Below are 27,753 nucleotides of genomic sequence, written 5' to 3'. Positions count from 1 at the left end.
TACTCCTTAAGTAAGACGAAGCTGTTTGAATCAGTAGAAGTTAGACCTGCCTCCCCTCCCCACCACACACAAACATGTACTCTGTTGACTGGCACTTGGGTGAAATGAGCAAAGAATGATAAACTTCCATTATAAGAGATTGTAAGGCTGTATTGTAATAGCCTTTTTGAAGATGGACCAGTAAAGAGCTAGACATACTCTTTGGACTTACAATTGGAGAAGGCGCTCTAGACAACAAAACTTCTGAAGTTTAGGTTACTTGGTTGCTGTCAACAGCTTTATGCACATCTTGAGCTAAGATTGCATGAAATTGAATCTTGCTCCTTCAGTTCTATGTAGAAAAGATATGTGCACTCTCGATATCCTTCAGGAGGCACTATTAAGAGATCACCTGTTATACACATCCATCTTGAGGGAAAAATGCTTGGTGTATAAGAATATTTTGTTCTGAGACAATAACATGGAGAATAAGGAAATGGGTAGTTGATGCCATTCTTACTCTTCACATAGTCAAGAAATAGGCTTTCTTTGAGCCCATGGATGGCACTAAGAAAAATTTGGATCAGCTGGTCCAAAAGCTATTTTACATCAAACACATATATATGCATATGTATATTTGTCTCTGGCTGGCCGGGTGAAAATTATGTGGCTATGGCAGTAATGATTTGATCCTCATACCCACACGAGCAAACCAATATAAAAATTTCTTAAATGAGGTTGTCATATTTACTTATAACTGGATATAATGCATATTACATCCTTTCTGCTGTTGAAAAGATTTATTCTACACGTCTTTGTGATGAGGCTGTCTGCTAAAAACTAAAAATAAAAATGATATAGGGAATCCACTCAAAGGAAAAAGCAAGTAGTGGGTATGAATGCTTAGAATCCAGATGAAATGTTGCAGATTTTAAAATTCAATGTATATGAATTTATAAATAAAATAAAGGTCATAGCTATTTAAATCTGTATTTTTAAGTAATATAAAAAAATTCTTCTCTTTGATCTACCATACACCAAAAAATTACCAAAGGTTTTTAATATTCACTTATATAATTTATATAAGCTGCCCACTTTGAACTTCCACATGTGCTATAAAAATTTCTGGGTTTTGTTATTACTGTTATAAGGAGATATATTTTCTGTAATCTAGCTAAACAAAGACTTTTAATTTCAACCAGTAGATGGCAAAATAACATTAGCCCCTGGAAAGCAGCCGCTCTGAGACTGTTACAGAGGAACTACCTATTCTGTGTACTAGTGCATCTGGCTCATGTACACAATTCAACAGTTCTGTTATGTGTTCAGTCATCCTTAATGGATATCTAAGTCTTTTATTCTAATCATCATCCAGTCATTCAAATATATGCTCAACAATTGAATACTAGAGGATGTAGATAAAAGTATCAAAATTAAGGTGGGAAGAATCTTTAAAAATCCATTTAAAAACATTTTAATGGAAGGTCTAGTGTGGTCATATTAGGAAGCAAATAGTAGTATCATGCTGAGATGACTATTTCTGGCTTATTTTCTGTCACTTATTAATTCTAGAAATATGCTTACTGTCCAAAAGGCATGAAACTTGAAAGATCATTTTACTACTTTTGCCAAATTGCATTCTAAACTGTATACCAATTCACAATGCACTCATCGATATATAAAAGTGCTTTCTAATCCAAGTTGAAAACAATTTAAAAACAGACTCTTCTTCAGTATTTGACATGAGAAAAATTAAATTGTCATCTCAACAAATTTTACTAAATAAATGAAGAAATGGGTAATGATACACTGTTCACATAGCCAAGAAATAGCCTTTCCTTCAACCCATCGATGGTACTAAGAAAAATTTGGATCAGCTGGTACAGAAATCACTTTGTAATGAAGATATACAACCCTAATTTTTTAAGACTCCTAATTAATGAGGAACTTCATGAACAAGATCAAGGATATTTCCCTGTAACAAAGGAATTCTAAAACTAGAATTACCCCTATTAAAATTACACATAAGACACAATTCCTTGGTCACTACTATAATTTTGCTGGAAGTATGAACCATGCTTTAATGTTTCATATTAAACAATATGAAATTGGCTTTTATAATATGCAGATAATGGTTACTTCAGGTGAAAATATGAGAATTGACCCAAAAAACTGAAGAATCAATGAGTGTCGGTAGACAGAAAACCATTATGCTAAAACCACATATTTCCTACTTCTACCAAGAGTTCAGAACATAACAAAATTCCATTCAAAGCAGAAATACAAACACACACACACACACACACACACACACACACACGTATATTCAAAGACTCAACTTGAAAAAAGATCATTGGAAGTGAAGAAAAATACTCTAAATTGATTGCCTATAAGATTTTATATGATTTTTTTAAAAGCATAAAAATTCAGCAATTCTACTGAATTGCTGATACTCAAAAAGTGGTTATGGAAAAATTGGATAATTTGAAAAAATACATTAGATTTTATGCCAAAAGTTTGGTAGAAAGTTGTATCAATAATAACAACATAAAATACTGGGATAATTATACTACCTAATGATAAAAAAAAATTATTCCAGAAACCATTAAAAAATGACCCAAAAAAACCCACTAATTCTGCTATGTTACAAAGGAAAAAAACTGTTTTTTTGGCTCACAGAAAACAAGTGGGCAAATCCTTTCTGTAAATAAGAGAATAAAGATTAATTTTAATATAGCCAGGTGCAGTGGCTCACGCCTGTAATTCTAGCCCTTTGGGAGGCCGAAATAGGAGGATGACTGGAGGCTAGGAGTTGAAGACCAGCCTGGTCAACATAGTGAGACTCCATCTCAAAAAAAAAAAAAAGTGAATGATTAATCTTAATATAAAAATGAAATTTTATTAATTTTAAGGAAAAACTCATCCTCATTTTAACTAGAAAGAAAAGCTACTTGAACAGGAGACAAGAAGTAGATGCCACCCTAACATGTCAAGAACTAATAATCACAAAGCTATAGAGCTATAGGATCAAGAACAAGTAATACCACATCAGTACTATGTAATAACCACCACCACTACACACACACACCAAATTAAAAAAACAAAAATACCACCAAAAGGTCAACATACAAAAGAGATGAACATATTTGATCACATTAACTTGAATAAAAAACTATAGAGTATAAAAAAGTATTTATAGCAAAGAGGACAATTAAAGCAAAAGACAGGAGCAAATGATTTATGTATGAAAAACACACATGCTCAATAAACAAGCAATTGTAACTAGTAATTAAAAATATGTAAATCCAAACAGTAAAATAACTAGAACTGCAAAGATTTCCTTTGAAATAGTTACTGAACACAGTTCCGCTAAAAATGCATATTGGTATAATCCTGGAAATACGTTTTAAGGCCCTAAAAAAGTTAACACTATATGATTCAGATTTTACTTAACATTTATCATAGGATAGTAGATATGGGCAAAGTTTTATGTAAGAATATTACATCTTGCTTTATTATGGTGAAAATTTATGGTAGACATTTAAATATCTACACATAAGGAAACGGAATAATATGGCATGTTCATGGAATGAAATATTTAGTATAGACACTGAACACTTTCAAATAGTCTGAAAATCATTAAGATGAAGCAAAAGCCAAAAATTATAAAATCCCAACTTTGTTAGTAACAACTATCATTCACTGACTGCTTCTGTGCATATCTTATGCTAATTGCTTTATATTATTTCCTTACAAATCTGATATAAATATAATTATTATTGACCACACCCAACCTGATAGATGTATGACAAAGCTGAAGTTTTAGAGAGTTAAACTTACCCCACGATCTTTCAGCAATTGTTTATAATCAGTTGAGCTGGGGCTGGCACATTGATTTTAATTCTCTTTATGGTACATTTATGTAGTTTAAAAATGTCCTGTAGGAGTTTACTGCCTTTATAGTGAGAACAAAATAACTTTGATTACAAAAATCTGAACATGAGTGAAATGTGTTTGCTTTGCAGGCCAACTACATTAGCAAGTGGGAAAGAAATTTAAGTCTGGATTTATCTGAGTAAAAATGGAATCTGTTTTTCTAAATACATGTGCATTTGATAATTAGAAAAAAAACACCTTACCATTTTTTAATATATACAGCTTTTAAAAAATAAGATAAAGTCATAATAGGAGTCTGTGTCTTTGGAAGGTAGATTTGTTTTCATTATCCAGCTTTTGGCCTAAGGTCTGGCATATTTGAAAAATATTTGACAAATGCCTGCACATATGTATGTATACATATATAATATACTCAGTATTAATAGAAATTATCTTCAGCATGTGGAATCACTGATACTTTTTGTTTGCTTTTATTTTCCTGTACTTCTTATAATAGACATACCAAAAAAGCTAGCAAATGTTAATTTTTGCTTACCAGAAAAACTAAAACAAGAAATGTTAAGAGTGCTTTATGTGCTTTTAGTTTTTATCCTCTAAATATTTTTCCAGTCTGAACTTTCTTTAAAAAATTACCAGCTTATGAAAATAAATCTCTTTCTACTTAATCATTTCAACCACCTAAAATTTCTCTCTATAACGAACTCCAGGTTTAATGAGCAGTACAAGTTGAATATCCCTTATCTGAAATGCTTGGGACTAGAAGTGTTTTGGATTTTGGAATATTTGCATGTACATGACGTTATCCTGGGGGAGGGACCCAAGTCTAAACAATATTACTTAAAACTTCAGTTATATATCACATATGTTTTATACACATAGTCTGAAGGTAATTACATATAATAGGCTTAATAATGTTGTGCATGAAACAAAGAAGTCTTCACTGTGTTTTGAGTATAACCTGTCACATGAGGTCTGGTGTGGAATTTCCTACTTGTGGCATCCTGTTAGCCCTCAAAAAGTTTTACATTTTGGAGCATTTTGGATTTTTGGATTAGGGCTGCTCAACCTGTATTAGCATAGCATTAGTCAGCTACCTGCATGATACCAAGAGAACTGTCAACTACAGAATATGGGAAAGTAAACGAATGAGAGGCAGGGTGTGTGAAGCTGGAGGTAGGGGATATAGATAGAGCAGTTTACCTGGTAAAGCAATACTTATTTCAATAGGAAGCACCAGGGTCAGACATAAGACGTAATAAAAAGTACTTTTTTTCAATAAAAGGAAAAGCTTGTACAAAATAGAAGCAGGGCAGTACCACCTTGGTAGGTCAGAATAAGCACTGAAATACTACATAAAAAATAAACCATATCAAATTTATCCCTAATCCCATCTCTACTAAAAATACAAAATTAGCCGGGCATGGTGGTACATGCCTATAATCCCAGCTACTCGGGAGGCTGAGGTAGGAGAACCGCCTGAACATGGGAGGCAGAGGTTTCAGTGAGCACAGATCGTGCCACTGCACTCCAAACTGGACAACAGAGTGAGACCCTGTCTCAAAAAAAAAAAAAAGAAAAAGACAAATTTGATCTCAAAAATCAACAGCGTTGCCATTGTAAAACTACAATAGATTGAGGGAAGAAATAAATGCAAGCAAATGCAAGTTAAATTACATTTATTATATAAAGAGATCCTATAACTTGATACGAAAAACAAAGCAACTCCAACAGGTAACAGAAGGGCAAAAGGACAGGAATATTTGATCAAAGACACACAGCTATCCATAATACACAAATATTCAACCTCATTAATAATCAAGAAAGGATTAGGATGCACTTCTTGCTTATTCGATAAAGTTAATTTCTAATTTCTGTATTTTTCAAATGTACTCAAATGTGCTATTTTTAGTAATAAAAAACTGAGTCATTAAAAAAATATAAAATATGAACATTTCTGCCAATGCAGAAATCATAAAAAGCATTAAAATGAATCAACACTTGTATGGGCAGTAAGGTTCAGACCCCTAGAAGCCAATTCATTTTGCCTTGGTTCCTGAGTTTTATTATGGGATTGTCAATAAAGTTGTTCCTGATTTACACTCTGACAATCTTCCAAGTATAGGGGTGTTTGTGTGTGTGTGTACATACACATATGTATATATAAAATTTTTTTCTTCAGGTAGGCAATTATTACAGGCAAGTACCTCTTCAGAATCATTACAGAGAATTCCTGTAACTCCATTTGCTGATAAAAGTCCCATTAAAAACTATCATGTGGTTCTCAACCAGTAGGGATACCCTTGGTATTGAAGAGGCTGGAGGTTGCTATTAGTACTGCTCGTAAGACCATAGTGTTCCAGAGGCTCTGTAGCTGGCTTCTTAGGGAATCTGAAGTTGGTCCTGTCCTTGAGACATGGCCAAAAGCACATTTTTCCTCACTTGATGCAAAAGAAAATGTATCTCCTGCTTGCTCAGATCATAGCCTTGAGGCAGCTCACACAGCTCAGGATGCACATGGACTGGAACACCACCAGGGCAATCACCCCAAATCGCAAAATAATCATGTTAGGATGACTAAGTTGGGAGGCTGAACTTAAAACTCTATAGCTTTGTTCAGAATATTTTTTTCTTTGCTTTCTTCATTAAGTTTTACTGACCAAAAAAGGTGGAAAAAAGAACCTAAATTTTCTGCACAAAAACAATTCTCTGAAACTTGAACTTTACCAATCTGTGTAAAAGTACTCTACAGAAACTATACAAGTAGAAAAAAGTAACGTAAGCTTCATATGAAGTAATGGTTTAGACACATGACAAATTTGGTTGTTGATTTAGTATGCTGTAGCCCTCATCTATCTAAATTCAATATGACTATATAAACATTTATTCTCTGGTATTGAATTCCCATTTGAATAGAAACGGTTGCTTTGTGGAAGAAAGAAACTTCAATTTAAAAACAATTTCAGCATAGTTGAAGTGCCAATCAATTTTTAAATTATGTGTGTGTATACATATGTATGTATGTGATGTGCGGAGGCATGTATGTTTGTATTGTGTATTTTTTTCTCCTTTCTCCCTCTCTTGCTCACTCTAGAGAGAGATACCAAATACTGGTTTGGTGCTATACTGTTTTTTCCTAATTAATATTTTTATTATTTCTGTCTACGTAAGAAACTTCAAATATTCCGAATGCAACCACACAATCGAGTAAGTTGACAGACATATCAAAAACTATGAAAAGAGGGAGGTAACTAATATTAATACTGGGCAACCTTTTGTTAATTTTAGGTTACAGTGACCTCCCTCTGACATTTTGGAGTCAAAGATGAAAACTCGACTTTGAAGCATAATGGACATAATTACACATTTACCACAGTCATCTACAATTTTATATAACATCACAAAAAGACATCTAAACATTTTTCTACATCTTTTTTTCTCATTTGTTAAAACAGCTAGCTATGTTAAATACATCTTCAGAATGCATTTGTTAGTCACTTGATGAACATACTAAAAGCCAAACAAGACGAATAACATCAGTTACCTTTATATCTAATAACTGTACCAATCACTGTAAGAAGATACAACTGAAGGAGAAGTATTAGATCACCCATGATGTACCGCAAAGGTGTTATACCTTAGACCTAAGAATGATCTGAAGGTGCTGAAAGAGGTGATTCTCTAGAAGGTGACCCAGGGTTTTCTTCAGGTGGAAAAACTGTGAGTGTACAAGCTCGAATGCCACCAAGTGACTCTGGAAGATCAAAAACTTTATGCCACTCATCTTTTTCTGGGTCATATTTCTGGACAATTTCTACCATACAACGATTATTCCAAGAATATCCACCAACAACGTAGATTTTATTTTCAAAGACGGCAACTCCAACATCACTTTGGCCTCTTAACATGGCGGCAATTGGGGTCCACTGGTCAAGGGTTGGTGAATAGTATTCACAGCTTAGAACATCATCATAATCACTTGTTCCTCTGAAGTGATTGCCGCCAATGACATAGAGCTTATCTCCAACCGTACACATGCAATGCAGACCTCTGACTGTAGTCATTGGAGCCTTTTGCATCCACTTATCTGTATCTGGGTCAAAACACATAAGCTCATTTTGGAAAGTGTCATGGGTAATTCCTCCTGAAATATACATTAAGCCTCCATATACTGTTCCAGCATGGCCATAGTGGGGTTCACTCATTTTTGCAACATAGCTCCACTCATTCATTCTTGGGTTGTAACATTCTACTGTGGCCAGTTCACCAGCTGCACTGCGCCCACCAACTGCATACAAATGTCCTTTGAGGGCACTCAAGTGAAAGAATGTACGCTTTTCATTCAATGATGCAACCTGCATCCATTTATTATACCGAGGATCAAATCTGAAAACTGTATCAACAGCAGTTTTTCCTTTTGTATCATAATTACTTTGGCCACCAACTACATAAAGAAAGTTTCCAATGACAGCAATACCATGCTGGTAACGGGGAGCATCCATCGGGGCTAAAGATCTCCATTCTTGTGCCCTTTCATCATACATCCGTAATTCTTTACTGACAACCAGCTGCTGCCTCAAAACTCCTCCTAATGTAACCAAGTGAGTGGAGTCAGATCGAATGGCAGTTCTATCTGACTGCATCACTGGCTGCATATATGGCATCATTTGGTAATTGCTGGCTTCCAAAAGCAAATTCACGCAGGTATTGTCTGTTCTCATGAAATCTACTGTCTGCACGTAATTGATGAGATCCTGTGGTGTCATCAGTGGGAATCGAATATTCTTCATTAATTTTGCAGCATAATCCATCCGAGGGTCTTCCAACCTTAGCCAGCGACAGGCTGCCTTAAAGAGTTCGAGTTCGGTACAGTGCTTAAGACTATTACTGGAAAGCACAAAGGCAAGCCGTTCAAAAGGGAGTTTTAGAAACTCCCCAGTACTCAATAAAGCAGGAAAGTTCTTCAGGATGAAATTATTAACATATTTATCCACTTCTATAAGATTGTAGGTGTTAGCAATTCGTCCAACCTCAACACAGTTATCTAAAGAGACTCCTGATATAAGAAATACTTTACAGAAATCCAAAACGGGTAATATTTGTAAAAAGCTAGCAGCTTCAAGTGTGTCCTGAAGATTGTCCATATTAAGAGAAAGTTTTGCAGTATAAATAAAATCAATGATTTTCTTCAGACCAACCTTGTTCACCCCATGAAGCTTAATGCACATCAGATCTTGTTCTTTCATTCCACCTGTGAACATAGCTTTGAAATAATCACTAGCAGACGCCATCATAGCTCTGTGAACAGGGAAGATTTCATCTCCATCACCTGGTACCAGAGTCACATCACAAAGCAATCCTTCTATTCTAAGCTGATCAAAGCCTTGCAGTACCACCGAACTGTGTGTATTGCTGGTAAAAAAGCGTGTGGTTCCTGCCTTACAAGGCTGCAAATGGGCAGAGACGCCCATTTCGCCGTTACCAAGGGACACTTTCATGTGAAAGCTTTCCTCTTGCACAGAGATGCAAGCCGGAGAAAGAAGTTATAACCGGAATGTTTTACAGGCAACGAGGTGTCCACAAAGAACAGAAAGCTCGTTTCCTTATCAAGGGAAGGCAGCCACTGCTGGACCCCTCAGGCCACACCAGTCAGTCATCCACTGAAAATCGCCCTGTAGCAGGACCACAAAGGGCTGTGGACCTCAAATCTGATTATTAGACAGATGATTCATCACCTGAAGGCGGTTAAATGACCCGGTTCACCTCGTCCGGCCTGCGCTGCCGCTCCTTCAGCAGTTCCGCTTCGGGCAACGAAGAGGCGCCGCCACGTACTGTGGCTCCACCGCCCGCTCGGCGGCGGGTCCGGGCACCTCAGCGAACGGCCCGCTGCGCCCTCCGCTGTACCTACAGTGTCGCAGCGGCCAGCGACCTGTCTTTGAACAAGGACCTGGAACACAGGCCTGGCACTGGGCTTGGGCCTAGAATACCGGCCTAGCCCCGACGCCGAGCCGCTCTTTCCGGAAAAGCGTACTCCCAGGATCCCGCGGGGTGGGAGCGGCCGTAGCGGCTACTGCGGCTGCGCGGCCTCCAGAGCTCGTCAGTGGGCGGGCGTGTGGGGGTGGGGAAGCGGGAGGAAGTGTGCGGGAGGCGGGGAGGGCGGGGGTTGAGGAAGAGGAGCTGTCTGGGGTGGGCGCCAGTCCGGCTCCTTAGATCTGCATTGTATGTGGGACGAAATAGGACAGAATGTGTGCACGTATATTATGCTGCACGTTTGATGTAAGTTTTTCACATATCTGAGCTCTTACGTTCCCCAAATGCATAAATTTTTTAAAACTTTGCACTTCCTAGCTTCTGTTTTTTTGAATAACAGTGAAACGCGGCTTTTGTATAAATTGAGAGGAAACCTGGATGCTTAATTTTTTTTTTCCTCTACAAAACAATAATTGTTATCCCACATTATGTAATAGATACCTTAGTTACAATTTTGGTTCGTATTTTCAAATTTGTTATAATTTCAAAGGTAAAATATTTGTCTCTACTAGATTGTTACTTTATTATATAAATGATATAGTCTAAATTTTTGGCTTGAAATGCCTTTGTTTTCCACAGTTTTAAAAATGGCTACATAATTTTTCAATAACATACTATAGTTTCCTTTGCCCATTGTTTGTTCCTGAATATGTACCTTCTTATCCTCCTTTGCTTTATAGAATCTGTAGTAAATTTACAGAATCTGGTAGCAAAATTTTAGCCCTGGTATGGATAATATTTAGTAAAATGCTGATCCAAGACAGTATTTCCAAAATATTATCATGAGCAATGTTTGTGCCTTTCCCTTCTGCTGACTTTTCCCTTTATGAGTATTTTATTAACTTACATTTCTTTAATTAGTGGTAAATTTAAATTTTGACATACAAATCAATGTATACTTTGACACAATTTCTTCCATTTTCCAAATTTTGAAGTTTATGTCTTTTAAGTCCTTCTAGTTCTTTATGCGTGTGCAAAGAAAGAATAGTCATGTTTTTATTACACTCTCCTCATTTTTATGTAAAAGATAGCATACCATGTACACCGTTCTGCATTTTTCTTTTTTCACTTCAAGATCTTCCTGAATTACTATAGAGAGCTTATTTATATTTTTAAACAATTCTATTGTTGCCCTCAGAGTTGTTATAAGTTATTTAACCAGTGCCCGATTGATGGACAGTTCATCTGTTTTGAATGTTTTCTATTGTTTCCGATGGATGGCAGCAAAATTCAGAAGGCTTAGACTACCACTGACCTCCACAAGGTGCTCCAGCAGATTGTCAACCTATTCAACACAAGAGGTTGGTTGGAATGAAACTGGCCTGGAGAAATTATTCACTGAAATTTTATCAGCATTGGGAAGTCCTGGAGCCCTACTTGTTGCATGAGTTAGGGGTGGAAGGGCTCTCTTGGGGCATGACAACTCCATAATGCTGTGAAGAGCTACTTCCAAGGAATCAGTCTCTATCTGGAAAAGAAAGAATAGAGCCTCTGTACCTGGGAAGTTGGAGCAAGAAATCATGAGATCCTTCTCTTTTTCATCAAACTTGCAAGTAAGATTAATAGCTTAGGAACAGACTTGTGTCTTAATGAAATTATTACTGTATAGAGACTCTTCATTGTATTCCCATATGTTTAGTTATTTTAAAAGACTGTCTTTTTTGCCTGCATAATGAAATGATTGAATCAAATTTGTCACAATACTTGTTGGTAATGTCAAGCAACTATATGATAAAGCATCCAGTCCTTAGGGGCATTAGCTCACCATGGATGATATTATTAATTTACCTATGTACTTAGTTATTGAGTCTATTACATTTATTGTATTCAGGATTTTTGCTTATATGAAATGTTCACCTTTAACACTGTGCTAATTACATTAAAAAGTGTTCAGTTTATATATTTTTGTTTGTTTGTTTGTTTTGTTTTGTTTTGATGGAGCCTCGCTCTGTCACCCAGGCTGGAGTACAGTCGTGCCATCTCGGCTCACTGCAACCTCCGCCTCCCAGGTTCAAGCAGTTCTCCTGCCTTAGCCTCCTGAGTAACTGGGACTACAGGTGTGTGCCACTGTGCCTGGCTAATTTTTTGTATTTTTAGTAGAGATGGAGTTTCACCATGCTGGCCAGGCTGCTCTCAAACTCCTCACCTCGTGATTCGCCCGCCTCAGCCTCCCAAAGTGCTGGGATTTCAGGCGTGAGCCACCACGCCCGGCCCCTCACTTTATATTTTGAAAATTATTCTCTTTATTATTTCAAGTTTTACTTTCAGATCTTTTTGCATTTGTTCGTTAAACACACACACACACACAAGGTCTTGCTGTGTCACCTAAGCTGGAGTGCAGTGGCAGGATCATAGCTCACTACAGCCTCGAACTCCTAGCCTCAAGCAATCCTCCCATCTCAGCCTCCCACACTGCTGGGATTACAGGCATAAGCCACCATACCTGGCCTTACTCAATAAATCAATGCCAAGTTTGATTTTGCAGCCTCAAGTGAAGTTGAGTTCATTCATTCCGTTCACACTGTATGGAACACTTGATATGTGACTGTTTTCAGGATAGAAAAGTGAATAAAGGAAACACAGCTTCAGCCCTCTTGAAACTTTTTGCCAAGAGAGAAAGAAAATTATTAATCAACCAATTAATTTCAACTGTATCATAAACTGACACCATAGGCAAAAGTAAAGTGGTTTTTATCACCAGAAACTGGAGGATTTTAAGCCTTGAAAATTGGATGCACAGTTCTGGAATTTACAGAGTGCATGGCTAGAGATGTTCATTTGGGAGCTGGGCTATACTTTTTTCCTGAAAGCCCGAGGATGGATGAGGTCTGGCAGAAATTGTGTAGTGAATCAGAAGACCAAAACCTGAATCTTGAGGACCTTTACATCTTAATGTAGTGAACAGAGTGAGGAACCTGAAAAGGGCATTTCAATGAAATGATAGGAGGACATCCAGGAGCAAAATAGGAGGACAACCAGGAGAAAATTGTGATAAGAGGGTACTTAAGGGAAGAAACGTGTTTAAAACATGACGTTTTACATTTAGGAAAAGAAAGGGCTGGTTTGCCAGAATTAATTTGTCAAAATCCAGATTGGAATATATTGACTAGAGTAAATAGGAGGAGAGGTTGGAGACAAAGTGGATGGAAACTTGTTTTAGAAGTTTATCTGTGAATGGAAGAAGAGAAAGAAGGTAGTACCTGGACAAAAATGTGTGTTTGTATTATTGGATATAATTTTGTAACCTTTTTACAAACTAGGATTGACTTCAGGGAATGGATATAGTGGCACAAAGCATATAAAATTAATACTTTATTTAATCGGGTATATTGTCTAACTGCTTATTTAATAAGCTAAAATTTCAAGAATAATTGTTTAATAGTTTTTGAGTACTAGGGGGCTACAGTGTTTTTCCATTTGCTTCACTTGCTGTTCTTAATTCTATTTGGGCTTCATTTTATTTCATTAATTGTACTTTTTATTATTCTTATGAATTATGGTTTTATACGCCCCTCTTAAAAGTATATATAAACCTTTTATGCAGATGTTAGCTATATTCCCTATGATGCAACTTTGTCAATTTTGTTTACACATAACTGTTATTTTCCTTTACATTTCTCCTATTGCCAGATGATTGAGACCATGCAAAACTTAAGGAAAATGAGTTTGAAATCCTACTTCTTTCCATCAAACAAATGGGCTCTCTTTATTAATGTGGATAAATAAAATCCAGATGCTCTTCAGAGAGGGTGTAGATGACTGCACAGAGAGCTCATTTATCACATTTTTCGTACACCAGGGATGCTAGTTCTGCAAAAATACTGAAACCTAAGTAAGACTAGACAAGGATGGCCATTGCAGTAAAGGCCATCTCTGACCAGATGGGGATACTTCTAGGGAAGTATATTCAGCTGCCATGTAGATAATGTCTGCAAACCACCACATTGTGAGTTTATTGATTCACTGGTTTCCTATTCTTTACTACCTAGTCATAAAAATCACTCATACTTTGGTAGCATTTTATAATTTTCTCTCTTAGCAGAGATGATATGAGGAGTGATCTGCAGATCAGAATTGGTAAGTGATGTCTTTAAGACATCCATTTAGTGAATGGTGAGGGGCAGAGATAGGATTCATAGCTGGTTCTGCCTGTATGTTCAGTGTTCTTTTCTCTGTGTTTAATGTATCTAAGTTAGACTTTGTTGTTTGTCATGAATGCAGAATTGATTAGAGCACTCAATACTAAGAAGGCATTAAAAGAAAACATTGCTTTTCTTTTCTTTCATCAGTGTTAAGAAAGAACAGGAAAAGAAAGAAAAAATCTGTTGATTATGTGCTATCTATAAAATACGTATGTGCCATCTATAAAACAAGTAATATGTTACGTGATTTAATCCACCTGTTACAGTGTGAATAGTAATACTATTAAGCTTACTTTATCAATGAAGAAAGCAGGACGCTGAGAGAAGAGGTGACCCACGTAGAGTGCACAAGTGATTGGCAGAGATAGGATTTGAGTCTACGTGTGCTGATGGAAAACTTCATGTACTCAGTGGATATCATGTTTCCCCAAGGTTAGGTTCTTTCTTTCTCTTCTTTCTTTCTCTTCTTCACAAGTTACCCTGGTGGAGACCCAAAATCACAGCGTCTGCCTTACTCACTCTATGCTTCACTCATTTCCTCATTATTGCCTTATCTTCCTACAGCATCTGTCTGGGTCACAGATAGACCTCCTGTCACCTGCATAAGTGCAGTGAAGAACTTGGGTACCCCAAGGATTCTGAGGGGTTGAGTAACATATAAATCTTCAGTCAAGAGACAGGGCCTGACTAGGACTTACAAGTTTAGCACCAACCATGTCCAGAGTGCCTAGCTGGCCTCACTGGAGAAAAGGATTACTCATGAAATCCTCTTGGTCTGTTGTCTCCTGTCCTTTGTGAAATGGTGAAGAAAATAATAGACCCCAATCTGTTCTCAGCTCAAATCTTCTCCTTTTTAGTGGTGGCTTTTGGGCAAGTCTTTTTCCCTCAGAGGTTGACGCCTGCTTACAGGGTCTGAGCCGTAAGTAGGAGGAAGTCAAAGGGTATGTGCAGAACAATCTACAAAGTGCTGTGTGGTAGTTAGTGGTTATTTCTCTAAACGCATCTAATTGTATTGATTCAGACTGTTGATCGAGCTTGCCATGATATTTTAGACAGCACAATTTAGTGACTAAAGGGTTTGACTTTAGAGCCAGAGTTCCTGGTTTGGATTCTAGCTCAGCTATTTAATAGCAATATGACCATGGCAAGTACCATGAACATTATGCTCCCTAGTTTCCTCATCTGTAATATGGGAAGAATAATAGTATTGATCTCATAGGATTATTGTAACAATCAGATCAATAAATACACATGAAATGGATGAAACCATATCAAGCAAAAATAATCATGCTGTTAGAAGTGATAATGTCTACTCGCAGGGCAGACGCAGAAGGGTTGGTCTTACTTAGGTACTGACTGGCACAGAGCACTAGAGAGGCTTCTAAGTCCTGAGTAAACTGTTTCTGAAATGCTGCTACTTTCACATATATTCAGTATGTGAGGAACCATGTCACTGTGTGTGTAAGACATGTATACTTTCATTCTGTGTGTTATGCTTTCAAAAATGAGCTGCTTTTTAAAATATAATTGTGCTACAAAAAATTCCTGGGATATCTTAAGATTTTCAAAGACTAGTGGGATCCAAGCCCCTCTCTCTCTCTCTCTCTCTCTCTCTATATATATATATATATATATATGTATATACATACACACTATCTAAATAGCTATTATTAACCTGATATCTAATCTATATTCACCCATCTATATCTATGTTTATCTATATCTATCTATGCGAACATATCAGATCAAAGTTTTTCAGGGGCTCGCCATTGCTTTCCATGTTGGCTCTATACAAGAGAGAAATTTGTCCCCAGGGTCACCTGAGATGGGATGGGGAAGTGGCTAATGAAACGATATTGAAGGGCTGTCCTGTTTGAGTGTGCTGAACTCCCTTCATCAGCCAATTCATAACCCTGAATCACAGTGTTTGGGATTTTACTCTGAAGACCTCTCTCACACTCAGATAAATTATTTGTGACCTTTAGTTAGAAGCCCTAGGCTCTGTTCTCTCCCCTGACCTGCCTACCCTGTTCTCTAAGACTAATGATGTTCTCATCTTTTCCCAGTACTCTCATTCCTGGTGTATCTCTTTTCCGATATTTAATTCAGAATAATGGAAAGTGATATTCGGGCGCTTTCCTTTACCATGCCTAATTGATGTCTCTGCTTTCTACGAACAGTGGTAGTTATGGATTCCACTGAATTCAGGAACATGACAGAAAGAAAATAGCAATTCCATACAAAAATAGAAAAGAGAGAACTAATTCTCCAGGCCTCACTTATATGCAGGAGAAAACAGCTACACTTCTCCATCATCTCAAGCATGCTGCTGTCTCAGCAACTGGGCACAGAGAATGTACACTTTAGTCTGGAGCCCCAGTCCAGCATTCCAGAGCTATAGAACAGTCACAAAGGGTTATTGAGCATGGTGGAGGGTGGACAGGACGGGAAGAGGAAGGTGAGCCCACAGCCTCTTCCTCCTCAGATTCTGCACCACCTTTATGGTCAGAGTAGATCGCTCAGTTCTTATCTGGGACAGTTTTCCCATGGACAGGGTGGTGGTGGATGAAACTGCTCCACCTCAAATCATCAGGCATTAGATTCTCATAAGGAGCACACAACTTACATCCCTCGCATGCACAGTTCACAATAGGGTTCATGCCCCTGTGAGAATCTCAAGCCACTGCAGAGCCCAGCAGGTAAGGCTAGCTCACCTACCATTCATCTCCTGGTGTGCAGCCTGATTCCTAACAGACCACAGACTGGTACTGGTTCATGACCCCGGGGATTGCAGACCCCTTGTCCTAGAGAATTCCCCAATGTTTTCTTTTAGTAGTTTCATAATTTGAGGTCTTATATTTAAGCCGTTTTGATTTTTGTATATGGTGAGAGATAGGGATCTAGGTTTATTCTTCTGCACATGGATATCCAGTTTTCCCAGCACCATTTATTGAAGAGACTGTCTTTCCTCCAATGTATATTCTTGGCATCTTTATTGAAAATGAGTTCACTGTAGATGCATGGATTATTTCTGTTCTATCATTCTATGTTTCTGTTTTTATTCCAGTACCATGCTGTTTTGGTTACTATAGTTCTGTAGTATAATTTGAAGTCAGGTAATGTGATTCCTCCAGTTTTGTTCTTTTTGATCAAGATGGCTTTGGCTGTTCTGGGTCTTTTGTTAACCCTCTACTTTTGGACACAATGACTAGTTTGGTAAAAAGTATGTTTCTTGAAGTTTTAAAATCCAATATGTTTCTCACAAGGGGTTCACATAGGGATTTCAGCTTTTCTTTATATTTTACTTAAAAACTACAAATGTTATGTATCTCAAAAAGCTTTACCTTTTGTAGGCATATAATCTAGGTCCCAAGAGATCACAGATAAAAAACATTATTAAATGAATTATTGAGTGCTAGACATGTATTGAGTGAAGATGCTGTCCTCTCCACCCTTATCCTGCTCGTATCACAACCAACTGCACGTGAGTGCTTCTGCATTTGAATTCCTCTGGGTTTCAGAACTTCCACCACTGGAAAGTATAGCAGATTCCATGAACAACTAGAGGATTAGTTAAGTATAGTTTATAATGAATTCTAGCTAGAGTGACCCCCAAACCTTTGTATTTACCAAGCATTTATACTTCCCAAAAAGAATGTTACTGGATCATCTTGTCATTTAGCTTAGAATCCTCTGCATTTTGCAGTCTAGATTTCTTCGTATATGCAGCATTCTTTCCCCCCAGCTGTTGTTATAGCAGCTTTGATTTCATTCAACCACTTGACATGAGCAACAGAAACATTTGCAGAAAAAAATTAGTTTGGGTCATATTCCTTAAAAGGTAGTTTTTGCCATGTGGGGAGGTTATTTGGGTTTTAAAAGTCTCTATATGGTCTCTATACACAGTTTCTTTATTTTTTTTTTTTTTAAGAGATGGGGTCTCTGTCACCTAGGCTGGAGTGCTTTGGAGTGATCATAGCTCACTGCAACCCCCAACTCCTGGGCTCAAGGGTTCCTCCTGCCTCAGCCTTCCAAGCAACTAGGACTACAGGTACAGCCACCATGCCCAGCTACTTTTATTTTATTTTATTTTATTTTATTTTATTTTATTTTATTTTATTTTAGAGATGAGGTCTTGCCCTGTCACTCAGGCTGGTTTTGAAATCCTGACCTCAAATGATCCTCCTTCCTTGGCTTCCCAAAGTGCTGGGATTACAGACATGAATCATCTTTCCTAGCCAACATTTTGTTATTAATTAGTCTTTAGATTGTTGCCTAAACCACTGGCTATCTTATGTTTTAAAGTCATTTGTGTGTATATCAATCCTAATCCCAAGAACCACAACCTTTTTATTCTTTCCCCAGCACCTCCTCACCTCTCAAGTTAGAGACCACATCTTTAATCTGACTCTCTGGCTTAATGTGCACACAGCCACCTATCTTCCAATTTAACCCTCCCTAACTCACTCTAAATGTGCTGGCAGGAGTCTGCTCATCACAATTTAGAAATTTTGGCACATCTTTATTGGAAGGTGATTGCTTTTTTCCTTCAAACAGTCAATTGGCCAAGATAACAGTGTTTTGCTGTGATTGAAGTAGGTTGTCAGCAGTGATCTCCTCTTTTTTTGATCTGGTACTAACATGTCAATATTTTCATAGCCTCCAGATGATAGGAGCAAAAATGTATGTTCAGTGTGTGTGCATGTGGGCAGGGTTTGGGTAAATTATCCTTTCCAAAATTTTTACGTTGAATAGCAAAAAAAAAAAAAAAAATTTATTTTTACAAATATGGATTATATCTATGTTGAATTCAATTCATTAAATTGCTGAATACTTTTTATGCTTTAAGTTTTTAAGCTGGCCACAGGGGATATTACGATGATTTTGCTTCCATCAGATTACATTGTTCTCATTGGTTTCAAAGAACTTCTTGATTTCTGCCTTAATTTATTTATTTACCCAGGAGTCTTTCGGGAGCAGGTGGTTTAATTTCCATGTAATTGTGTGGGTTTGAGTTAGTTTCTTAATCTTGAGTTCTAATTTGATTCCACTGTGGTCTGAGAGACTGTTATGATTTCAGTTTTTTTTCATTTGCTGAGGAGTGTTTTGCTTCCAGTTTTGTGGTCAGTTTTAGAGGCAGTGCCACGTGGCACTGAGAAGAATGTATATTCTGTTGATCTGGGGTGGAGAGTTATGTAGACATCTATCAGGTCTACCTGATCCAGAACTGAGTTCAAGTCCTGAGTATCTTTGTTAATTGTCTGTCTCGATGATCTGTCTAATATTGACAGTGGGCTGTTAAAGTCTCCCACTATTACTGTGTGGGAGTCTAAGTCTCCATGTAGGTCTCTAAAAACTAGTTTTGTTAATCTGAGTGCTCCTGTATTGGGTGCATGTATATTTAAAATTCTTAGTTCCTCTTGTCGAGTTGATCCCTTTACCATTAGGTAATGCCCTTCTTTGCCCCTTTTTTTTTTTTTTTTTTTTTTTTTATCTTTGTTGGTTTAAAGTCTGTTTTGTCAGAAACTAGGATTGCAACCCCTGCTTTCTTCTGTTTTCCATTTTCTTGGTAAATTTTCCTCCATCCCTTTATTTTGAGCCTTGCCTTGCAGGTGAGATGGGTCTCTTGAACAGCACACTGATAGGTCTTGACTCTATCCAGTTTGCCAGTCTGTGTCTTTTAATTGGGGCATCTAGTCCATTTACATTTAAGTTTACTATTTTTATGTGTGAATTTGATCCTACCATCATGGTGCTAACTGATTATTATGCAGATTAGTTGATGCAGTTTCTTCATAGTTTCCTTGGTCTTTGTACTTCAGTATGTTTTTGTTGTGGCTGGTAGCGTTTTTTCCTTTCCATATTTAGTGTTTCCTTCAGGAGCTCTTGCAAGACAGGCCTGGTGGTTATGAATTCCCTCAACATTTGCTTGTCTGAAAAAGATTTTACTTCTCCTTCACTTATGAGCTTAGTTTGGCCAGATATGAAATTCTGGGTTGGAAATTCTTTTCTTTAGGAATGTTGAATATTGGCCCCCCTCTCTTCTGGCCTATAGGGTTTCTGCTGAGAGGTCGACTGTTAGTCTGATGAGCTTCCCTTTGTAGGTCACCTGGCCTTTCTCTGTGGCTGCCTTTAACATTTTTTCCTTCATTTCAACCTTAGAGAAACTGATGGTTATGTGTCTTTGAAACCAATGAAAACAAAGACAACATCCCAGAATCTCTGGAATGCAGCTAAAGCAGTGGTTAGAGGGAAATTTATAGCACTAAATGCGCACATTAGAAAGCTGGAAAGATCTCAAATCGACATTCTAACATCACAACTAAAAGATCTAGAGAAGCAATAGCAAACAAATCCAAAAGCTAGCAGAAGACATGAAACAACTAAAATCAGAGGAAACTAAAGGATATAGAGACACAACAAAACCTTCAAAAATCAATGAATCTAGGAGCTGGTTTTTTGAAAAAATTTAATAAAATAGACCGCTAGCTAGACTAACAAAGAAGAAAAGAGAGGAGAATCAAATAGACACAATAAAAAATGATAAAGGGGATATCACCACTGACCCCACAGAAATTCAAACAACCATCAGAGAATTCTATAAACACCTCTATGCATATAAACTAAAATATCTAGAAGTAATGGATAAGTTTCTGGACACATACACCCTCCCAAGACTAAACCAGAAAGAAGTAGAATCCCTGAATAGACCAATAACATATTCTGAAGTGGAGGCAGTAATAAATAGCCTATCAACTGAAAAGAAAGCCTATTACCAGATGGATTTACAGCTAAATTCTACTAGAGGTACAAAGAGGAGCTGGTACCATTCCTTCTGAAACTATTCCAAAAAAGTAGACCTTCATGTTAAAAACTCTTAATAAACTATGTATTCATGGAACATATCTCAAAATAATAAGAACCATTTCTGACAAACCCAAAGCTAACATCATACTGAATGGGCAAAAGCTGGAAGCATTCTCTTTGAAAACCAGCATAAGACAAGGATGCCCTCTCTCACCACTCCAAATTCCAAAAAAAAAAAAAAAAAAAAAGATAGTTTCAGAAGGAATGGCACTTTGGAATAGTTTCAGAAGGAATGGTACCAGCTCCTTAACTCATTTTATGAGGCCAGCATTATCTCAATACAAAAACCTGGCAGAGACACAACAAAAGAAAACTTCAGACCAATATCCCTGATGAACATCGATGAGAAGATCCTCAGTAAAATACTGGCAAACCAAATCCAGCAGCACATAAAAAAGCTTATCCACCACGATCAAGTCAGCTTCATCCCTGGGATGCAATGCTGGTTCAACATATGCAAATCAATAAATGTAATCCATCATGTAAACAGAACTGATGACAAAAACCACATGATTATCTCAATAGATGCAGGAAAGGCCTTTTATAAAATTCAACATCCCTTCATGTTAATAACTCTCAATGAACTGTGTATTGATGGAACATATCTCAAAATAATAAGAGCCATTTCTGACAAACCCAGAGCTAATATCATACTGAATGCATAAAAGCTGGAAGCATTCCCTTTGAAAACCAGCATAAGAAAAGAATGCTCTCTCTCATCACTCCTATTCAGCATAGTATTGAAAGTTCTGGCCAGGGCAAGCAGGCAAGATAAATAAATGATATTTAAATAGGAAGAGAGGAAGTGAAATTGACTGTTTGCAGATGACATAATCCTATATTGTCTCAGCCCAAAAGCTCCTTAAGCTGATAAGCAACTTCAGCAAAGTCTTAGGATACAAAATCGATGTGCAAAAATTACAAGCGTTCATATACACTAAAAGTAGACAAGCAGAGAGCAAATCATGAATGAACTCCCATTCACAATCACTACAAAGAGATTAAAATACCTAGGAATACAGCTAGCAAGGGATGTGGAGGACCTTTTCAAGGAGAACCACAAACCACTGGTCAAGGAAATAAGAGGGGACACAAACAAATGGAAAAACATTCCATGCTCATGGTAGGAAGAATCAATATCATGAAAATGGCCATACTGCTCAAAGTAAAATTTATAGATTCAATGCTGTTCCCATTGAGCTACCATTGACATTCTTCACAGAATTAGAAAAAAAAACTACTTTAAAATTTATATGGAACCAAAAAGAACCCAGACAGCTAAGACAATCCTACGCAAAAAGGAAAAAGCTAGAGGCATCATGCTACGTGACTTCAAACTGTACTGCAAGGCTACAGTAACCAACACATAGACCAATGGAACAGAATAGAGATCTCAGAAATAAGACCAGACATCTACAACCATTTGATCTTCAACAAACCTGACAAAAACAATGGGAAGAGGATTTCCTCTTCAAGAAATGAGAGAACTGGCTAGCCATATGAGAAAACTGAAAACTGAACCCTTCCTTACACCTTATCCAAAAACTAACTCAAGATGGATTAAAGAGTTAAATGTAAAACCCAAAACTATAAAAACCCTAGATGCTGGGGAGGATGTGGAGAAATAGGAATGCTTTTACACTGTTGGTAGGAGTATAAATTAGTTCAACTGCTGTGGAAGACAGTGTGGTGATTCCTCAAAGATCTAAAATCAGAAGTACCATTTGATCCAGCAATCCCATTACTGGGTATATACCCAAAGGATTATAAATCATTCTACTATAAAGACACATGCACACGTATGTTTATTGCAGCACTATTTACAATAGCGAAAACTTAAAAAAAAAAACAACCCTAGAAGAAAAATCTAGGCAATACCATTCAGTACATAGGCATGGGAAAAGATTTCATGGCAAAAACATCAAAAGCAATTGCAACCAAAGCAAAAATTGACATATGAGACCTAATTAAACTAAAGAACATCTGCACAGTAAAAGAAACTGTTATTTGAGTAAACAGACAACCTATGTAATGGGAGAAATTTTTTGCAATCTGTCAATCTGACAAAGGTCTAATACCCAGAATCCGCAAGGGACTTAAACCAATTTCAAAGGAAAAAAAACATAAGGGCAAAGGATATGAACAGACACATCTCCCAGAAGTCATTTATATGGCCAAAAAACACATGAAAATCCAAAAGCTCAACATCACTAATCATTAGAGAAATACAGATTAAAACCATAATGAGATACCATCTCACCCCAGTCAGAATGGCGACATTAAAAAGTCAAGAAATAACAGATGCTGGTGAAGCTGTGGAGAAATGGGAATGCTTTTACACTGTTGGTGGGAATGTAAATTCATTCAATCTTTGTGGAAAACAGCGTGGTGATTCCTCAAGGATCTAGAACCAGAAGTACCATTTGACCCAGCAATCTCATTACGGGATATATACCCAAAGGAATATAAGTTATTCTGTTATAAAGATACATGCATGTGTATGTTTATTGCAGCACTGTTCACAATAGCAAATACATAGAATCAACTCAAATGCCCATCAGTTATAGATTGGATAAAGAAATGTGGTACATATACACTATGTAGCCATGAAAAGGAATGAGATCATGTCCTTTTTGAGGACATGGATGGAGCTGGAAGCCATTATGCTCAGCAAACTAACAGGAACAGAACATTAAACATCACATTTTCTCACTCATATATGGGAGCTGAACAATGAGAAGACGTGGACACGGGAAGGGGAACAACATTGGAAGGCATGGGGAGGGAGAGCATCAGGATAAATAGCTAATGCATACGACACTTAATACCTAGGTTATGGGTTGATAGGTCCAGCAAACCACCATGGCACACGTTTACTTATGTGACAAACCTGCACGTTCTGCAAATGTATCTGAGAACCTAAAATAAAATAAAATTAAATATAGAAAGGAAAAGTAAGATTACATTGTAGCAACTACTAAATGTCCCTAGATCAGTCAGTCAGTGCATTTCTACTGAACTTCATGGTTTGTTATTCTCTGTCTCAAGGTAAAAATTTAAGGCAGTGAGGTCCAGCAATGCTGCTAGATGAAATTAGTCTGCTTTTCTTTACTGGTTTTAGAGTTTAAACAATTCATACATTCTTTTTCTATTTTAGTATTTTTCTGGTCAAATGCTGTATGGCTGCTTCTGAATTACTTTCTATTTTATCTTCAGGTAAATAACAACATAGAGAAGTACAAATGGAAACATAAAGAGTTCATATCATTTTCTATCATTTTCAACACATCCTTTTATTCTTTCTTTAAATTAATGTTTTTATAAATTGTCATTGCATTTGGATATGTTGAAGAAAAGAGAAAACAAATGCAAATCTGAATATGGTAAACATGAAAGAAGGAAAGTGACTCCCCAGGCCAAAAAATTGTAATAGGAGTTTTTCTCTCATATTTCCCTTTCCACCTACTCTAATATGGTTTCTGCTTGTAAATTCTACCAAGTCAACTTCACTAAGATCACCAATTCCATTTGTTTTTCTACTGTGGTAGATGATTTCAACCCATAGAGCAGTTTACTGACAGTCATGATAGTATTAACCAAAATAACGTTATCATTATAATTTATCATTATAAATAATTTGATATGTCATAATTTAAAATAAATATTAAATATACTAGTATGATTTTTCAATACATCAAATCCATGAAATCTATCTATAGACATACATATTTCTAAAAATGGCAAGCTATGCAGATAAAAATTAATTCATGTCCTTTTCCAGATCCTACTTTACTTCTCTCCTTAATTTCATGATGAGGCAGGATAGGTAGTTAGGGAAGTAACCATGTCATCAGGATGTCACAACCTTGGTGACCATACCGTCAACACAATAAGCTTCAGCATTAATATTGTAATTGAACTCATTCAAGCAAGGCTGTAGTTCCCCTGTAGAGATCATGCACATTTTGATTTTACCTGTCCTCAGAGTGACCCTTTGCTCATTATAATAGTAAAGAATAAACCCGTGGATGGAAGATTTAAGATGCTAATGAGACATACAATGTTACAACAAGCATATAGAGCTACTGCACGTGTGCACCCAGAGGACCACCAAGAACATGCTTATTAGTAACGCCTCTTCCCACCTCCTTATGGATAATCATGGAAGATTCCCATAAAAGGAGTCTCCCTAGTACTAGTCTACTTTCTGATCTTTATTAGCAGCCTACCCAGAATCCTCTCTGTCTCAGGGTGTACTGTCTATTCTACACCTAGCTTTCAAAATATTCTTTTTCTATTTTTTTGCAATAAATTACTCCATGCTGCATATCCACTGCTGTGTGTCTCTTGTTTAAATTCTTAAAACTAGGAAGACAAGAATCTAGGTCTCACATCAGCCATCAGCAAGAAGGCAAACTTCTCAAAATTGTTTTCTGTATATATTGTCATTACCTTCTCTTCTCTTATTTATTCTTCTACCTGCTCCTGTATGGTTTCTACTGATTAATTCTATCAGTCAACTGATTGATTCTACCAATCAACTTCCACTAAGACCACCAATGCCCAATGTACCAGGCAGTTTCAATCTACTCTACATTTTGCATGAATATATCAATTCTTCTAAGCAGTTTTAGTCCTTTAAATTTACTCTTATCACCATTCTCTCTTTTCCTTCTAGTATTTGGCCATTCCAAATCTGTTTCTATTGTAGCTGTTTCCTCCCTTTAAAGTTGAAGGTTTCAGAGGAAATTTTCAGTCTCTTTGTCATTCTGTAAACTCTTCTCACATGACCACTGCTGTTCCTGGAGTTTCAGGTCATGGCATTGCTTGAAAATTGCAGACTGAAATATCAAATTGCCAGTGAACGTTTGCACTTATGTGCCTACCAGTCAACTGTAGAAGACATCTGCTGCTTTTGTTTTTGTTTCCTCATATGCCTTACTTCAGCTTCTGCTGAAAAAAAAAATACCGTTTTTCGGTCTTCTTATATCATTTATCTAACAGATTTAATTACAATTGTTGTTTTTAGGTTTTTTTCCCTACACAAAGAAAGATGACAGACAGCAAGAAGTGTAAGTGTATCTTCATCTCTATAACCTGAAGTCAACATGCAAGCTGGCTTATAGAATGTAAATTTGTACTATACTTATACCTTGAGTATAATAACAATGAGTCAATGAATTGAACCATACATTTTTAAGTCACGTTGGAGAATCAACTTGGTGTTTCTCCTTAGAGAATAAACAAATCCAAGAAGTTTTCTATAGTAAATATTTAATAAACTAAACAAAATAATACATTGACTAAACATAAAAATATATTTTATGTTTTCAACAATATAAAGGTATACATTTTATGTCTTTATATGGGCAAAAAATTAAATATCATAAATAGTCAAATAAATATTCATTTAATAAATAGATAAATAGATCCATCAGCTTAGTCATCTGTAACAGACTAATTCCCGTGCAACTGAACACGATGTTGCTTAATTTATACACTTGAAAATATTTGACACATTTGATTCAACTCATGGTATGGTTATAGCAGAAACAAGAGTCTTTAAAATGGCAGATCTTGAAAGTGTGAGCTGGTGTAGTCGTCAATGGGAGTCGTTTCTGTTTTGGATCAGGTCTTATTCCTTCCTCCTTAATCTTTCTTGCAAGTTTCTTGATGAAGAGAAGGATCTCATGATTTCTGCTCTGACAACCTCCCATGCACAAGGGCTATACTTCTTCTCTGTCAGGTAGAGAGTGATTCTTTGGAAGTATTTTCTCATAGCCAGGATGGAGTCCTCATTCATCAGGGGAGTCTCTCCCACCCATGCCTCCTGCATCACACAGGCTTCCAAGTCATTCAGCTGCTGGTAAAGTTCAGTGTAGAGTTTGTCTAGAAGCCTTTCATCCCAAGCAGCAGATGCGTCCTTTGTGCTGAAGAGGTTGTAGGTCTGCTGGATCACCTCATGGAGGACAGAGATAGCTTGAGCCTTCTGGAACTGGTTGCCATCAAACTCCTCCTGGGGAAATCTGAAGTCGTATCTGTCCTTCAGACAGGAGAAAAGAGAGATTCTTCTCATTTGTACCAGGAGCATCATGGTCCTCCTGTGACCCAGGCTGTGGGTCTGAGGCAGATCACAGCCCAGAGAGCAGCTTGACTTGCAGCTGAGCACCACCAGGGCCATCAGTAAAGCAAAAGGCAAGGCCATGGTAGATGTTGCAGATGCTGTTGGACTTGTTGAGATGGATGACTGAACCTTCAGCTCTAGGTTCTCTGAAGACCTGGCTTTATGTGTAGGTCTTAAATAGGGAACATACTAGTTTCCATTTTCAGAATTTACTTTCTACTTCTGATTTTACTTTCCTTTATGTACTCTCTAAATGGGTATAGAGTAGTTTTTCAACCAGTTTTTTTTTTGTGTGTGTGTATGTGTGTGTGTGTGGTCATCATTGACACTCCCTTCTCTTTCCTGCCTCCAGTGTCTTTTAAGAATTTTTCTTCTTAATTGAAATTAAATTTTTATTACATTTTATTAAATTTTAAATGTTATGAAATTTTAATAACAAATATACTGTATATATCCTTATGTACTGTATGTATATCTACTTTGTACAGTAAAAGAAAAAGGATAAAGTTCACTCTTGTTATTTCTTGATCCGTTAGGAATGGTAAAATAATTTAACTAAAAGTTAAATTGTAAAAAATTTGACATTTAACTTAACTCTGAGCAGCAACTTTTAATTCGCTCTATTTACTTATATAAATTGCCTCAAACAAATTTGCGAATTAAGAATGTAGTAATATACATAATAATACCAACATGATGACATATGTTCATAAATTT

The 27,753-nt window shown here is 36.9% G+C and overlaps 2 protein-coding genes and 1 pseudogene across 3 annotated transcripts in view; 1 reads left to right on the top strand and 2 right to left on the bottom strand.

Moving 5' to 3' along the window:
- The window catches only part of LOC105537896, a 48,476-nt pseudogene that overhangs the window by 4,361 nt on the left and 16,362 nt on the right, over positions 1-27,753 (top strand). The window contains exons 3-4 of the transcript XR_001005792.1: positions 3,197-3,208; positions 11,203-11,239. The product of XR_001005792.1 is annotated as an interferon alpha-6-like (transcript). The remainder of the gene's footprint in view (positions 1-3,196; positions 3,209-11,202; positions 11,240-27,753) is intronic.
- Positions 4,336-9,910, bottom strand: KLHL9 (kelch-like family member 9). Its single transcript, XM_011977586.1, has 2 exons — positions 9,609-9,910; positions 4,336-9,171 (listed from the first exon to the last, which is right to left on the bottom strand). Exon 2 carries the CDS (start codon positions 9,165-9,167, stop codon positions 7,518-7,520), a length of 1,650 nt encoding a protein of 549 aa, XP_011832976.1. The 5' UTR covers positions 9,168-9,171; positions 9,609-9,910; the 3' UTR covers positions 4,336-7,517.
- IFNA6 (interferon, alpha 6) lies at positions 26,548-27,117 on the bottom strand. The gene has a single exon (XM_011977587.1). It carries the CDS (start codon positions 27,115-27,117, stop codon positions 26,548-26,550), a length of 570 nt encoding a protein of 189 aa, XP_011832977.1.

This window comes from Mandrillus leucophaeus, unplaced genomic scaffold (assembly GCF_000951045.1).
Source record: "Mandrillus leucophaeus isolate KB7577 unplaced genomic scaffold, Mleu.le_1.0 Scaffold1802, whole genome shotgun sequence".
NCBI lineage: Eukaryota > Metazoa > Chordata > Mammalia > Primates > Cercopithecidae > Mandrillus > Mandrillus leucophaeus.
The sequence above is the reverse complement of the archived record's forward strand: the minus strand, read 5'-3'. Positions and strand labels throughout refer to the sequence as shown.